The sequence below is a fragment of the Castanea sativa genome, chromosome 2 (assembly GCF_040712315.1).
Source record: "Castanea sativa cultivar Marrone di Chiusa Pesio chromosome 2, ASM4071231v1".
Taxonomy (NCBI): domain Eukaryota; kingdom Viridiplantae; phylum Streptophyta; class Magnoliopsida; order Fagales; family Fagaceae; genus Castanea; species Castanea sativa.
The window spans coordinates 461307-474318 of NC_134014.1; the positions used below are offsets into that span (position 1 = coordinate 461307).

The 13012-nt window shown below is 35.8% G+C and overlaps 1 protein-coding gene across 4 annotated transcripts; it reads left to right on the plus strand.

Moving 5' to 3' along the window:
* The first annotated feature begins 1569 nt into the window (after positions 1 to 1569).
* Positions 1570 to 12632, plus strand: LOC142625595 (protein argonaute 10-like). 4 transcript variants are annotated; one of them, XM_075799244.1, is made up of 23 exons: positions 1570 to 2277; positions 3303 to 3711; positions 3784 to 3983; positions 4292 to 4500; positions 4813 to 4962; positions 5186 to 5319; positions 5418 to 5527; positions 5616 to 5722; positions 5943 to 6081; positions 6188 to 6304; positions 6925 to 7032; positions 7126 to 7197; positions 7563 to 7685; positions 7771 to 7930; positions 8049 to 8170; positions 8626 to 8763; positions 8859 to 9001; positions 9103 to 9165; positions 10315 to 10378; positions 10475 to 10610; positions 10727 to 10800; positions 11443 to 11569; positions 12096 to 12632. In XM_075799244.1, exons 2-23 carry the CDS (start codon positions 3477 to 3479, stop codon positions 12287 to 12289), a joined length of 2925 nt encoding a protein of 974 aa, XP_075655359.1. In that variant the 5' UTR covers positions 1570 to 2277; positions 3303 to 3476; the 3' UTR covers positions 12290 to 12632. The 4 variants fall into 4 exon arrangements, with proteins under 4 accessions (XP_075655359.1, XP_075655356.1, XP_075655357.1 ...); XM_075799241.1 differs by having other exon boundaries at positions 3303 to 3983; XM_075799242.1 differs by having other exon boundaries at positions 1929 to 2293; positions 3303 to 3983.
* The last annotated feature ends 380 nt before the right edge of the window (positions 12633 to 13012 follow it).

Consider the following 13012-nt stretch of genomic DNA (forward strand, 5'->3'; position numbering starts at 1 on the left):
CATAATAATTTCACAATAAATCCAATGTGTAATGATTCCAATTTGGGCTCAATATTGATATTATTTTTTTACCCATGAATAATAGTTTTTTACATAAGATTTATTATAAAAATGTTGTGGACGTAGCCTTACTCCAAAATTAATTCTACCCCCAAACATAATTGTTAATCCCTTTTTTAATTTTTTTTAAAAAAAGGCTTAAATAACATCAACAAATATTAGCCCAAATAATAATAAATATTAATCAAACAAAAACAAGACAATACCAAACAACAACAAATAAACAAATTATTCAACAAAAAGCCTATTATAAAACGAAAAGATAAAACTTGTAGCTCGATCAACCTATTCAATAAAAATAATCTCTAATTACATTTTTCCATAAAAAATGGTACCAAAAAAAATATTGTGGTTGTGAGTTCTTCTTGATGGTGATGACAATTATACTCTTTTTGGCTTTGCAATTATAAAAATTTGTCTCTTTAGCGACTCAACTCAACTCGCAATTGTAGCAAATATTCAAGTTTTTGCTTTATTAGATTTTGTATAATTTAAATTTCTTAGTGACTACCTTAAAAAAAATTTATAGAGCCGCCATTGTTACTAGCAATCGATTCCTCAAATCATCTCTCTTCTCTAGTTATTGGATCTACAAGTTGGGTTACCAATTGGATGATTAAATATCCTTGATCACTCCAAAGCCTCTTGGAGATTTATGATTGCTTTCCAATGATTCCCAACATCAACAAACACTCAAGAACTCTGAATGTTACCTTGTGTGTATTGGATTAATCGCCCTTCACATAATTTGGCAATGGTGAGAGAAAGAAGGTAGGGAGAATGAGAAGGTTTTTTCTCTAGGGTTTTAGGTCTCTCTCTAACTCTTCAATATAGTTATTCAACTTGCAAATTTCATGGGAAATGAGGTTTATAAACTGATTTCTCTCATATTTTGCAATTCCTATCAACCAAGTGTTATGTGAGTGTCTAGCTAACTTGTTGCTGTAGCAATTTTTCAAAAACCAATCACGTGCCATTTTGTTATTAGCCATTTCACTAGATCGAAATGCTTACTTATACAACTTGAATGTTAGCTCTTTAAACCTCAAGCAACTTACAAATTGACCCACAAGATACAAAATACACATTACAATGAAATTGAATGTTTAATTATAAGAAAACTTTGCATGGAATAAGCAATCCTAACAATAACCATTAATATAGAATCATGGAATATATTTAAATTATATCAAATTTGTAAAAAAAAAAAAAAAAGAAGAAGCAAAAACATGTTCTGGAAGAGCTTAACATGTATATGGTACACCTTAGGGTAGTAGATCAAGGCTTAGGAGTCAAAAAAAGCAGAAAAGGCCACACGAGGAAAAGTGGACCCGGGGTCTTATCCACCATTGAATCGACCGTTAAAGGCTTACCAAAGCCACTGGATGGGTGGTGTTGGTGGGTACATTGGAAAGAACATGAAAATTAATAATAATAAAAAAACAAAGATATTTTTTTTAAAGAGACATTACATAATACACTACATAGGGACTAGAGAGAGAGAGAGAAAAAAAACAAAGAATTAGAGAAAGAGAGAGAGAACACAAAATGGAGAAGCCTGCCTGCAAGAGAGAGAGACTGCAAGTTCGAATTATTCTTCTTCTGTGTATGATTGCTTTTATAAATCCTCAGTGGCTCTTTTGGACTCATACACACCACTTTCCTCTTCCTCTCTCTCTATGTTCTATATATATTTTTTCTTTATTATAAGTTTAAATCTATGGTCATGTTAATGTACGTCCCCGAGGCTGCGCGACCAGTCCAGAATGGAAACAAAGTGAGAGAGTGAGAGAGAAAGAGTCATATTTTTTTTTTTTTAAAGCAAAGCAAAGCAAAGGAGAGGCAGGGACCTCACAAGCCTTTTACACGTGATAAAGAAAACACCAAAAGCGCTTTGCATGCGTGTATAAAGATTCATATTCATCATCATCAACATCATCTTACTCTATCTTACTCTCTCTCTCTCTCTGTCTCTCTCTGAATTCTGAATACTCCACCAAAACCCCATCTTTAATATTTATAGCCTACTTTTGGTTCCCCTTTTAATCTCCCATCACGTTCTTTGTTTCCCTTTCTTTTTAAAGTACACCACCCTCTCCTCCTTTTCTTTGTTATATACTAGTACTACTAGCTACTTGTTTTAGTACTTGATTCAAGTTTCAACTTCAAAGCTACTTCTTTTACTCCTTAACACTACTACGCTCTCTCATAGTTAAGGTGGGTTGGTTAGTTGGTGAGTCTTTAATTTTTTTGCACTTAAGATGACGATATTTAATGTTTGTGGGCGCATTGCATTAATTTTGTGAATCCTACAGATAGTGATTTCACTGCCCTTTTCAATGTTTATTCCTTCCCTTTGGATATGTTCTTAATTTTTGTTTTCTTCTCTGTGTTTTTATTCTCTTTCTATAGCAGTCACACGGTTTTAAAATTTTATATTTTTAATTTCATTTGTTTGTTTGTTTTTATACTTTTCTTATGTTTTTATCTGCTTGGGTTTATTCATCTTGTATGTGATTTTCGGTTCTGGGTAGGGGACAGTCCTAAAGAAATGGTTTTTGTCTTCTGGGTATTTCCGTTTCTTGGGCTTGGATTAGTTTCTTTTGTTTAAAATATTTATTTTGTTTTATTCTATGCTCTTCCTTGTCTTGCTGATTCATGTTCATTGGTTTGCTAATAGAAGCATCTGAAGAAGGTTTGGGTTTTGGGTTATGGGTTATGGTTGATTTTGTCTTTACATTTATCATTTCTGGTTTTCGAGTTACAGACCTGATTTTCTGGCTGCAAGTTTTGTTTGGGGTTTCGTGTTTTATGTTTCTTCTCTTATTGATGGTCCTCCCAGATTTTGAGTAGAGACTAAGAAATATGTTGTAAAAAACAATCTATTTTTTGGTCTTGTATGTCTGCTTTCTTCACCCAATGGCTCTACAATTACTAGTCAGACAAAAACTGTAACTATTTGTTGTTGGGTTTTGGCTCTTATTTGTTTCTATGTTTTTTTCTAAGGGTCAATCTTCTGCCTGAAACAGAGCTGTGAATGGTTTGGGGTTTTCAGTTTAGCAAAGGAATAGTAACACTTGTAATCGTCAACGAAAGACTGGACTTTTACCCTTACACTTTTTAACTTTGCGTACAAAGCCATGATGCATTTCTCATCATTATTCCCATTTGTTTATTCCTCTGCAATCTACGGTCATTTCGCTTATCTGCATTCTTTGCTTCTTGTTTTTGGCCTTTTTCAGCAGGAATAGTCTTTGAATCTGTGAGAAATATAAGTGAAGGCTAGAAGTAGAAGAGGAAGAAGAGAAGACAGCGGGTGTTGCGTGACATATGGTAAAAGTGATTCTCTTTTTGAAGAAAAAAGTGGTTGTGCTTTGAATATATAATATATTAGTCTCGTCAGTCAGCAAATCAGCATGCCTATAAGGCAGATGAAAGAGAGCTCAGAGCAACACCTTGTGATCAAAACCCAATTGCAGAATTCCATGAACCCGGTTCAGAAAGCACCCAAAACAGCTCAAAATGGCAAAGGTCCACCATCACCATCACCACCCCAAGAACCCCACAACACCAAGGCCCATAACCAAACTTCACCACCTTCAAAATCCAGAGGAAGAAGAAGAAATAGAGGGGGCAGAAAGTCTGATCAAGGTGATGTTTTTATGCGTCCAAGTTCTAGGCATTGCACAGTGGTGCATAAACCTGTCTCTGCAAACCGTGCAGGAGCTCTTGTAGCAAGTACTGCAAATGGTACTGTTGAAAATGGCGGCAACTTGTGTGAACAAGAGATGGGTTTTCCCACATCAAGCAAGTCTTTGAGTTTTGCTCCTAGGCCTGGATATGGTCAAGTTGGGGCAAGGTGTATTGTAAAGGCCAACCATTTCTTTGCAGAGTTACCAGACAAGGACTTAAACCAGTATGATGTAAGTTCTTTTTCTTTCATGGTTTTAATATCTATTTAGTATGCTGCTGCCAAAAATTGAATTGGTTTATATATATTTTTTCTTTGTTTCTTAGCAATTGGGCCCCTTAATCTGACATTCAATAAGTTTATGGTGTGGTATATCCATACGTTTGCTGTTACATTGCAGTTGAAGAAATTGAATAGATTTCTGTTTTCCTTACAGTCCTTTTCTTCTAATGCCATTTATGTGTGTTAAATTTGGCCATCAATTTTGTTCCTGTTGTTTTTCTTTTCCTTTTATGACCATCAGTTGCCTGCTTTTTGCAGGTTACCATAACTCCTGAAGTGTCATCAAGAACTGTAAACAGAGCCATCATGGCAGAACTGGTGAGGTTATACAAAGAATCTGACTTAGGAACGAGACTACCTGCTTATGATGGCAGAAAGAGTCTGTACACAGCTGGGGAGCTTCCTTTTGCTTGGAAGGAGTTCAAAATTAAGCTAGTAGATCAAGAAGATGGAATCAATGGCCCTAAGTAAGGATTTATTGCTTGTGCTCCCATGTCATCATTAACTCTCCCTTTTCCTTTCTGCCATCTGGGTTTTTCTCTTTTCGTTCAGTTGAAGGTTCTCATTCTAACAAATCATATAGAATTGGAGATTAAAAAAAAAAAACAAAAAAAGGAAATGACAAAGGAAAAGGAAAATCCCCCCCCCCCCACCCCCCCAAAAAAAAAAAAAGATTTACATTGATCAAATATTTTGTATCAACGAAGGACTTTATTTTGGCCTTGTTTCTGTATATTCCAGTTGAAGTAACCTAAATTGACCAATTTACAAATTTTCAGAAGGGAGAGAGAATATAAAGTGGTGATTAAGTTTGTTGCAAGGGCAAACATGCATCATTTGGGCCAGTTTCTAGCTGGCAAACGTGCCGACGCGCCACAGGAAGCTCTTCAAATTCTTGACATTGTATTAAGAGAACTTTCATCAAAAAGGTATAATTTCCCAATGCTTGTTATCATGTTAAATTTTAAATGCGACCAGTGATCCTCATACAACTCTCCAAAAATTGATGTAAAATTGAGGGTTTGGTTGCCTATCAAACACCTCTCTTATACCCTGCAGAAGCGAGTCTTGTACGCTAGATGCAATATATATTCACCAATGACCCTTGTACAATTGGTTCTTATTATCTTACAAAGCCTGCATTCTGTAAAGGTACTTACCCGTTGGGAGATCCTTTTTTTCACCCAATATAAGAACGCCACAACGGCTTGGTGATGGCTTGGAGTCATGGTGTGGATTTTATCAGAGTATAAGGCCTACCCAGATGGGCCTGTCCTTGAACATTGGTAATAGACTACAATTCTGTGAATTTTCTAATCAAATTACTCAAGTTCTTGCTCAAACAGAGTCCCATGTTTATTCACTCAATCATCACATGTAACAGACATGGCTTCAGCTGCATTTATTGAGCCTCTCCCAGTTATAGAGTTTGTTGCCCAGCTTTTAAGCAAAGATGTTTTATTAAGGCCATTGTCTGATTCTGACCGTGTAAAGGTACTTTTCTCTATATTGGTGATGCCATCTGGTTTCCTTTTCTTGGTATTTCATTTAATTTAGAATTCCACTTTGAATTGTTTACCAGATTAAGAAGGCCCTTAGAGGAGTGAAAGTTGAAGTAACACACAGAGGAAATGTACGAAGAAAGTATCGCGTTTCAGGGTTGACATCTCAACCTACGAGAGAACTAGTGTAAATCTCTAACTATTCCTTGTTTATATTTTCACCTCAAAGTCTATGAGCTATTAAGTTGGTGAGAGCTCATGTATTATGAAAGAATGGAAGTTCAGTAAAATCCAGCTTAGTGGTATTTCCAAAAAGAGCAAAGGCAAAACTTGCTCCATTCCGTTTCCCCCTAAAATGCTTGATAAATTCATTTGCATGTTTAATTAGTTAAGGTATACTTGTGCAGGTTTCCTGTTGATGACAATTCAAACATGAAATCGGTTGTTGAATACTTCCAAGAGATGTATGGCTTCACCATTCAACATACACACCTTCCTTGTCTTCAAGTAGGAAACCAAAAGAAGGCTAACTATTTACCTATGGAGGTAGGGAGTACTCCTTAGCAAGGTTTTCCTTTTATCCTAATTGATTTTATTTAATTTTCTATTTTGTACATTTTTGCATGAAATCTGCATGATTGTGATTTTTCAGGCCTGCAAAATTGTTGAGGGGCAACGATATACAAAAAGGCTGAATGAGAGGCAAATTACTGCTCTACTAAAAGTTACTTGCCAAAGACCTAGAGATAGGGAAAATGACATTTTGCAGGTATTTGTAACATTATAAAATATTCCTCAAAATAGTAATAGAGTGATAGTGAAACTTTACAAGATAAGTTTTGTGAACTTGGCTTAATACATAGACCACTTTTGATTTACTTGCTTTTGCTAATGATATTCAGCTTTGAAACCTTAGAACCTTGTTCCATCCCTAATTAATTGTAAAAAGCTTGAAAATTTAAAATGTTATCTGACTTCTAAGATGAATAATTGAAGCATTCTAACATTTCTAGATTCCAAGGGAGAAGAAAATTTTACATTTTATATACCTGTTACTGTTCTTGAGAACAGGTGTCAAATGTTCTTATAGATTAAAGTCATTCAACTTTTACCTTCTAAGGAAGGCTCTGTTATTCTGCATAGAAGTCCATAATATGTAGAGGTTTTGGCTACTTTGATATGATTCAAAAAGGTCTATAATTGATGAGATTGGAAATTGGAATATCAATGTAATAGCCTGAAACTTATGAAGGAATCTCAAACACAGTTGCAGGAAATTTAACAAGAGATCATTGGGATAATGCAAGGCTTGTAAATAGATTTATATGGTGTTTTTGGTCTTGAATTAGTTTGTATAAATAACATTTTATCCTTCTTGGACACAAGCAGACAGTTCAACAGAATGCCTACGATCAAGATCCTTATGCAAAGGAGTTTGGGATCAAAATCAGTGAAAAGCTAGCTTCTGTTGAGGCACGAATTCTTCCTGCTCCTTGGGTAATGTGCTCCTCCAGTAATCATGATTATATTTCATAAAATAGCAGTTGATATTATATAAACTGTTTGCTATAATGACACTCTTAACTGCAGCTGAAGTATCATGAAACCGGAAAAGAAAAGGACTGTTTGCCACAAGTTGGTCAGTGGAACATGATGAACAAGGTATTCTACTATTGGTGCATTAACCTCATGTCTTATAAATATTATTAATTATTCTGTCAGAACCAACTGGGAGACAATAGTTGAAATGTTGTAAAACTTTAATAATTCATCAATTCAGTTTTCATAAACAAAATAAATGAGTATTAATTTTCAAATTCCCATCAAGTCAGTAATTGTTTGGAATGGTGAAAGAACTGAACATATTCTTGTTCCTTCTCTCTTCAGGTTTTTTTATTTTTTATTTTTTATTTTTATTTTTAAAATTTTTTTTAATGTCTCTTACCTATAAGGGTTTTATCATTCTCATTGAGTTTGCATTGATTCTACCACTGATCTCTTGGTTTCCTGCTCCTCACATAATGCAGAAAATGATCAATGGGATGACTGTAAGTCGATGGGCATGTATAAATTTCTCACGCAGTGTACAAGAAAGTGTTGCTCGTGGGTTTTGTAATGAACTTGCCCAAATGTGTCAAGTATCTGGCATGGTAGTTGTCTGTTTGTTTCATTCTGCATGTTTGAAGATTGAACAATATTATCTAAGCAGAGCCTAAAGTTTTTCCTGTTTTCTAGGAATATAATCCAGAGCCTGTCATTCCAATCTACAATGCCAGGCCTGAGCAAGTGGAGAAGGCCTTGAAGCATGTTTTTCATTCAGCCATGAACAAGACAAAAGGAAAAGAATTAGAGCTTCTGTTAGCTATTTTGCCAGACAACAATGGGTCACTGTATGGTATGCCATGTCCCAAAGTTTGGTGGTTATGATGCATGAAACTGTGATCTGAGCTTGATTTGCTCCAACTGAAACCAAACTTGAATGTGACATGGTTGTTCTCTGATTCTGTTCTCAGGTGATCTCAAGCGAATCTGTGAAACTGATCTTGGACTGATATCACAATGTTGTCTCACGAAGCATGTTTTCAAGATCAGCAAGCAGTACTTGGCTAACGTATCTCTGAAGATCAATGTTAAGGTTTAATTTATTATTTTTTTCAAGATTATATAAAGTTTTACCATGAATTTCATGTTAGTTGCATTCTATCTTGTTGCATGCATCATCAATGTCAGCAAAATTCTTTGAATATTTCGAGATGTATTGGGTTACAAATTTTTCATTCTTGAAGCATTGGTAGCTTGAATTTTACCACATAGTTTGAGATGTATCAGGGTACAACTTACAAATTTCTCATTCTCTAAGCATTGATAGCTTGACTTGTACCACATAACTTGATTAGGTCACTAATTTGAGAATGTTAATGCATGCCTCCTATTTAGTTTCCCATTATAATTCTTTCAATATGTATCACTTTGGTGGGTGGTACCAGCAAGCCCACTCTTCTGAAAATTTTTCTTCAATAACTTCTCAACTTTCCAGATAATTCATGGCTCCTGATACCGAATCCTTAATTTTCCCTATTCTTGGTGCAGATGGGTGGTAGAAACACTGTTCTTCTGGATGCTATCAGCTGCAGAATACCATTAGTTAGTGACATACCAACCATTATATTTGGAGCTGATGTGACTCACCCAGAGAATGGAGAGGACTCCAGTCCCTCAATAGCTGCTGTATGATTTCCTAAATAATTTATATTTCTACAAACTTCTTTTCACCGCAAAAATTATTGAGACATTGGTTGCTGTTAATTTTGGTCCAACTGTAGGTAGTAGCTTCCCAGGACTGGCCTGAAGTAACAAAATATGCTGGATTAGTTTGCGCTCAAGCTCACAGACAGGAACTCATACAGGACCTGTACAAAACATGGCAAGATCCAGTTCGTGGCTTGGTTAGTGGTGGCATGATCCGGTATAGGCACTCTTCATTTGCTTAAGCTGGAATTTTCATCTTCTTTACTTTGTTATCCTTCTATGGTGTCAGCATATCATGTCTGTATTTATCCTGTGCAGGGATCTCCTGGTTTCTTTTAGGAAGGCAACGGGGCAGAAGCCACTGAGAATTATATTTTACAGGTCAAATATTCTTGTCTGCAATGCAGTCTTTCAGATTCTCTTTTGATTTTCCCCGAATTATGTTTTCTTTTTAATGTTGTATGAGCATTTTTGACATTGGAAACAATTAACACAGAATTTGCTAGTTACCTATAAGTAACTCTCTTGAAGTGTTAAATTCAGGTTGCTATTTGCTTATTAAAATATAGCTTTAGATGGGCGGGATATCATTCTCAAATCTAATGGAGGTTGCTGCAGAAAAATTTGTTAGTGGCTTGGGGCCTTGTCGTCTTATGGAAACAGTTGATAAGATAAATTACTAAGGCACTTTATTTTTAGCCTAACTTTTTTGAAAGTTCGACTTTCAAAATACTCTCTTTTGTGCTAAAGATTATTTGCAACATTCTTTAGTTGAAATTTGAACTTTTGAAGCAATGCAAACTCAAAGTTTAACTAAGGAGTTTTCTTAAATTATCAATGCAAACTCAAAGTTTAAACTGGTGCTTGTTTACCGGTGCAAGTCAAAATTCAAGTGCAAAATTAGAAGGTCTTCTCTTTTGAGGTTTTCATGAACGTATATCAGAATACTATGGCTAAAAGCACCATGCTGATTTAGTTTTACATGGAATTGCTATGTGCATCAATCATGTGTCTGATTCATATCATCATTGTGTTGGTGAGAATCAATCATGTAACAATATTTACACACTCTGGCTGAGAGACTATTGGATGTCTATGCAAGGGAAGCAAGCCTTTTTTTATTTCAAAAAATAACTATAACCACTTGATGATATATGGTATGAGTATGCATTTTCTCATATCAGATACCAAATGTGGGGAAAAAAAGAGAGGCTAATGAGCTAAATATAGGGTTGGAGAGTAAGGTCATGGGTTCAAGACACGTTGAGTGCATGTATAACTACCAATAAAATTGACCCTCAGAAAGTGAAGCATCTATGAAATTGCTCAATGGAATTGATATGACTAATTATATCTCTGGAGGGATTGAATTTTTCATTGATTTTGTCATTCTTTGATCCAAGTCCTGCTTGATCTGCACACTTTGGAATGCATATAGACATTTAGATGCATATATTGTGTTTAAGAAATGCATTATGATTTTAATTTTAGACTTAAAGTTCTTATGATGATGAGAAACTATTCAAACAGGGATGGTGTAAGTGAAGGACAGTTTTATCAAGTTCTGCTTTACGAGTTAGATGCAATCCGGAAGGTGAAAATTGATATATTTGTCTCTTTTTCATCATATTAAATTATTTCGGACAAATATGGAAAAATTATGTGGTTCTTATACATAATTACCATACAGGCTTGTGCTTCACTAGAACCAAATTATCAGCCACCAGTGACTTTCATTGTGGTACAAAAACGACATCACACTCGATTATTTGCTAACAACCATAGGGACAGGAGCAGCACGGACAAGAGTGGGAACATTTTGCCCGGTGAGGTTTTAGTTTCTTCAAAAATCGCATCTGTTTTGCTTTGCATACATATGCACAATTCAAGCCATCATCGATTTTGTAATGTTTATCCACTGACATTTAATCTGTTTTCTCAGGCACTGTGGTTGATTCTAAAATCTGTCATCCAACAGAATTTGATTTTTATCTCTGCAGCCATGCTGGAATTCAGGTAAAAACATTATATTTGGCTGGAGAGGATTTACAATTCTGAAGCCTGTTACTACGAAACTAGGGAAAGGATGAAATGTGACATACTGCAAACATCTTAAGAGGAGTCTTATCAAACCATTTTGTTTGTTTTTGGTTGCTCATATACAACCAAAATACATTTGTCCTGAGCCATTTGACAGATATTACAGTTAACTATGCTTTAATTTGTTGGCCCAAAAACAATAGTCTACCTTCTCCAAACTTTCATACTTAGGCCACAACTGGGGTGGTCGAGAGGATGCTATTGTAGGTAAAATCAAGGGACTAAGAGGTATATTGAAAAAGGAGCATTCATGATGGTCAAATTGACTTAGGAAGTTTTTGGGAAATGAGTTGTTATTTATTCATTTTAAAACCATCTTTTGGATAAGGTCCCAAATCATATTGGTACATGAAAAGGTGCTCCATTTTATCTTTCATTCTGAAACCATGGCAATATTGGGATTGACATTTAGATGGGAAGGCCACGTGCAATGGAAGATTCTTATTATTATTTAATAGTGAGAAGTTGACAGCTTTTGCCTGTTTATTATTTATAAATCATGCTGCTTAAGTACATGTTCACTAAAATTTTGAAATTTCTATCTTTCTAATGTGTTAGGGGACAAGCAGGCCAGCTCACTACCATGTTCTTTGGGATGAGAACAATTTTACACCAGATGGAATCCAGTCATTGACGAATAATCTCTGTTATACATACGCAAGATGTACACGTTCCGTCTCTGTTGGTAAGCAAAGTTGTTCCTTGCAGAGTCTCACATATATTTGCAATTGAGGTTGACACCTTATAGGACTTCATTCCCCTATAGGAAGGTGTGATGGATTCACCGTCAGACCCTCAACCCCTCACCCATCTCTCTGCCCTAAAAAGGGTGTCAGTCTTCAAAGGGATGATGGAATGATTTTGAAGGCTAAGCAACCCTAGTAAGAGTTGTAATGGACTCAACATTGAGGAGTATTATAGATGCATGTTCTTTATCTTTCACCTAAAACAAAAAAAGAAGGAATAAAATATTTTCGTGTGTTCAACAAACTCATTAATTTTTGCAACCCAAATTAGCCCTACTTAATTCATTCATTTGAATGCATCTGAGATAACTCCCTAAATCTGAATCATGTGGTCATGCCCTCAAAAAGTGCCTTGTCATGATCATGAGCTGTACAGATCATGTCCTGAAGTTATAGCATAAATGATGTAGCCAGTTTTAATGCGAAGTTGTAACTGAAGCAGCTGAGTTTGTTGCTATTGTGCAGTTCCTCCAGCGTATTATGCACATTTAGCTGCCTTTCGTGCTCGATTCTACATGGAGCCAGAGTTGCAGGAGAATGGCTCGACAGGTGGTGGTGCTGGTCATGGTGCCAAGGGAACACGAGCAGCTGGAGAGTCTGGTGTCCGGCCATTGCCAGCCTTAAAGGAGAATGTGAAAAGAGTAATGTTTTACTGTTAGAGACTGCAGAGAGGGTTAGTGGCGGAGCAATAGCCGGGAGATATGGCAATTGTGAATTGCTATTTTCTTTTTGGGTATTTCTTCTTTGTACATGTATGACGTGATCCAGGCCTAGTTACAAGTTCTTCCCAATTCAGATAAGTGAGATTATAGTGCTAGAGCAATAGAGCTTTAGTTTATGGTTCATACTTGGTAGAGAGCTAGCTAGCGAAGAACATGGGAAGTACACCCTTCATAGATTACAGGTCTTTATCTCTGCATTGTCCACCCATAATGGGAAGAATGTCAAACTAGGCCATGTAGAAAATATTTATCAATCTATATGTAGCAAAATTTTCCCCAAGACTTGAATGGTGCTTAACCTTTGTTGCTTGAGAATCTTTTCATTTACGTGGCAACCACTGAAGATCATGAAATAATCTAATAGTAATTACGTCCAATCTTAAGTGGGAGTAACTGGTAAAATCATTGTAGATGGTGAAAATAATAGTTTTGCAACCTAGCCACTTGTCCATGGACGCTTGCTGTTTCACACTTTTTTTTTTTCTACAACTTGTTAAAGGTCGCAAAATGTAATTGATGAGCAATAAATTTAACACTACTTTTTACCCGTTGACACCACCTTTACTGTTAACCAACTGGAGCTTATCATCTTTAGCCAAATTGCTAAAAAAAGGTATGAAAAAGTGCATGTCCTTTCACTTTGTTGTGGGAGTTTATCAT

Bases quoted from the DNA above. Each gene is read 5' to 3' on its own strand.
- LOC142625595 (XM_075799241.1), top strand. From the start codon at position 3,477: ATGCCTATAAGGCAGATGAAAGAGAGCTCAGAGCAACACCTTGTGATC. The intron at 6,305-6,924 runs GTATTTGTAACA...GGACACAAGCAG, and splicing joins GGGAAAATGACATTTTGCAG to ACAGTTCAACAGAATGCCTA. The intron at 9,002-9,102 runs GTATAGGCACTC...TATCCTGTGCAG, and splicing joins GTTAGTGGTGGCATGATCCG to GGATCTCCTGGTTTCTTTTA.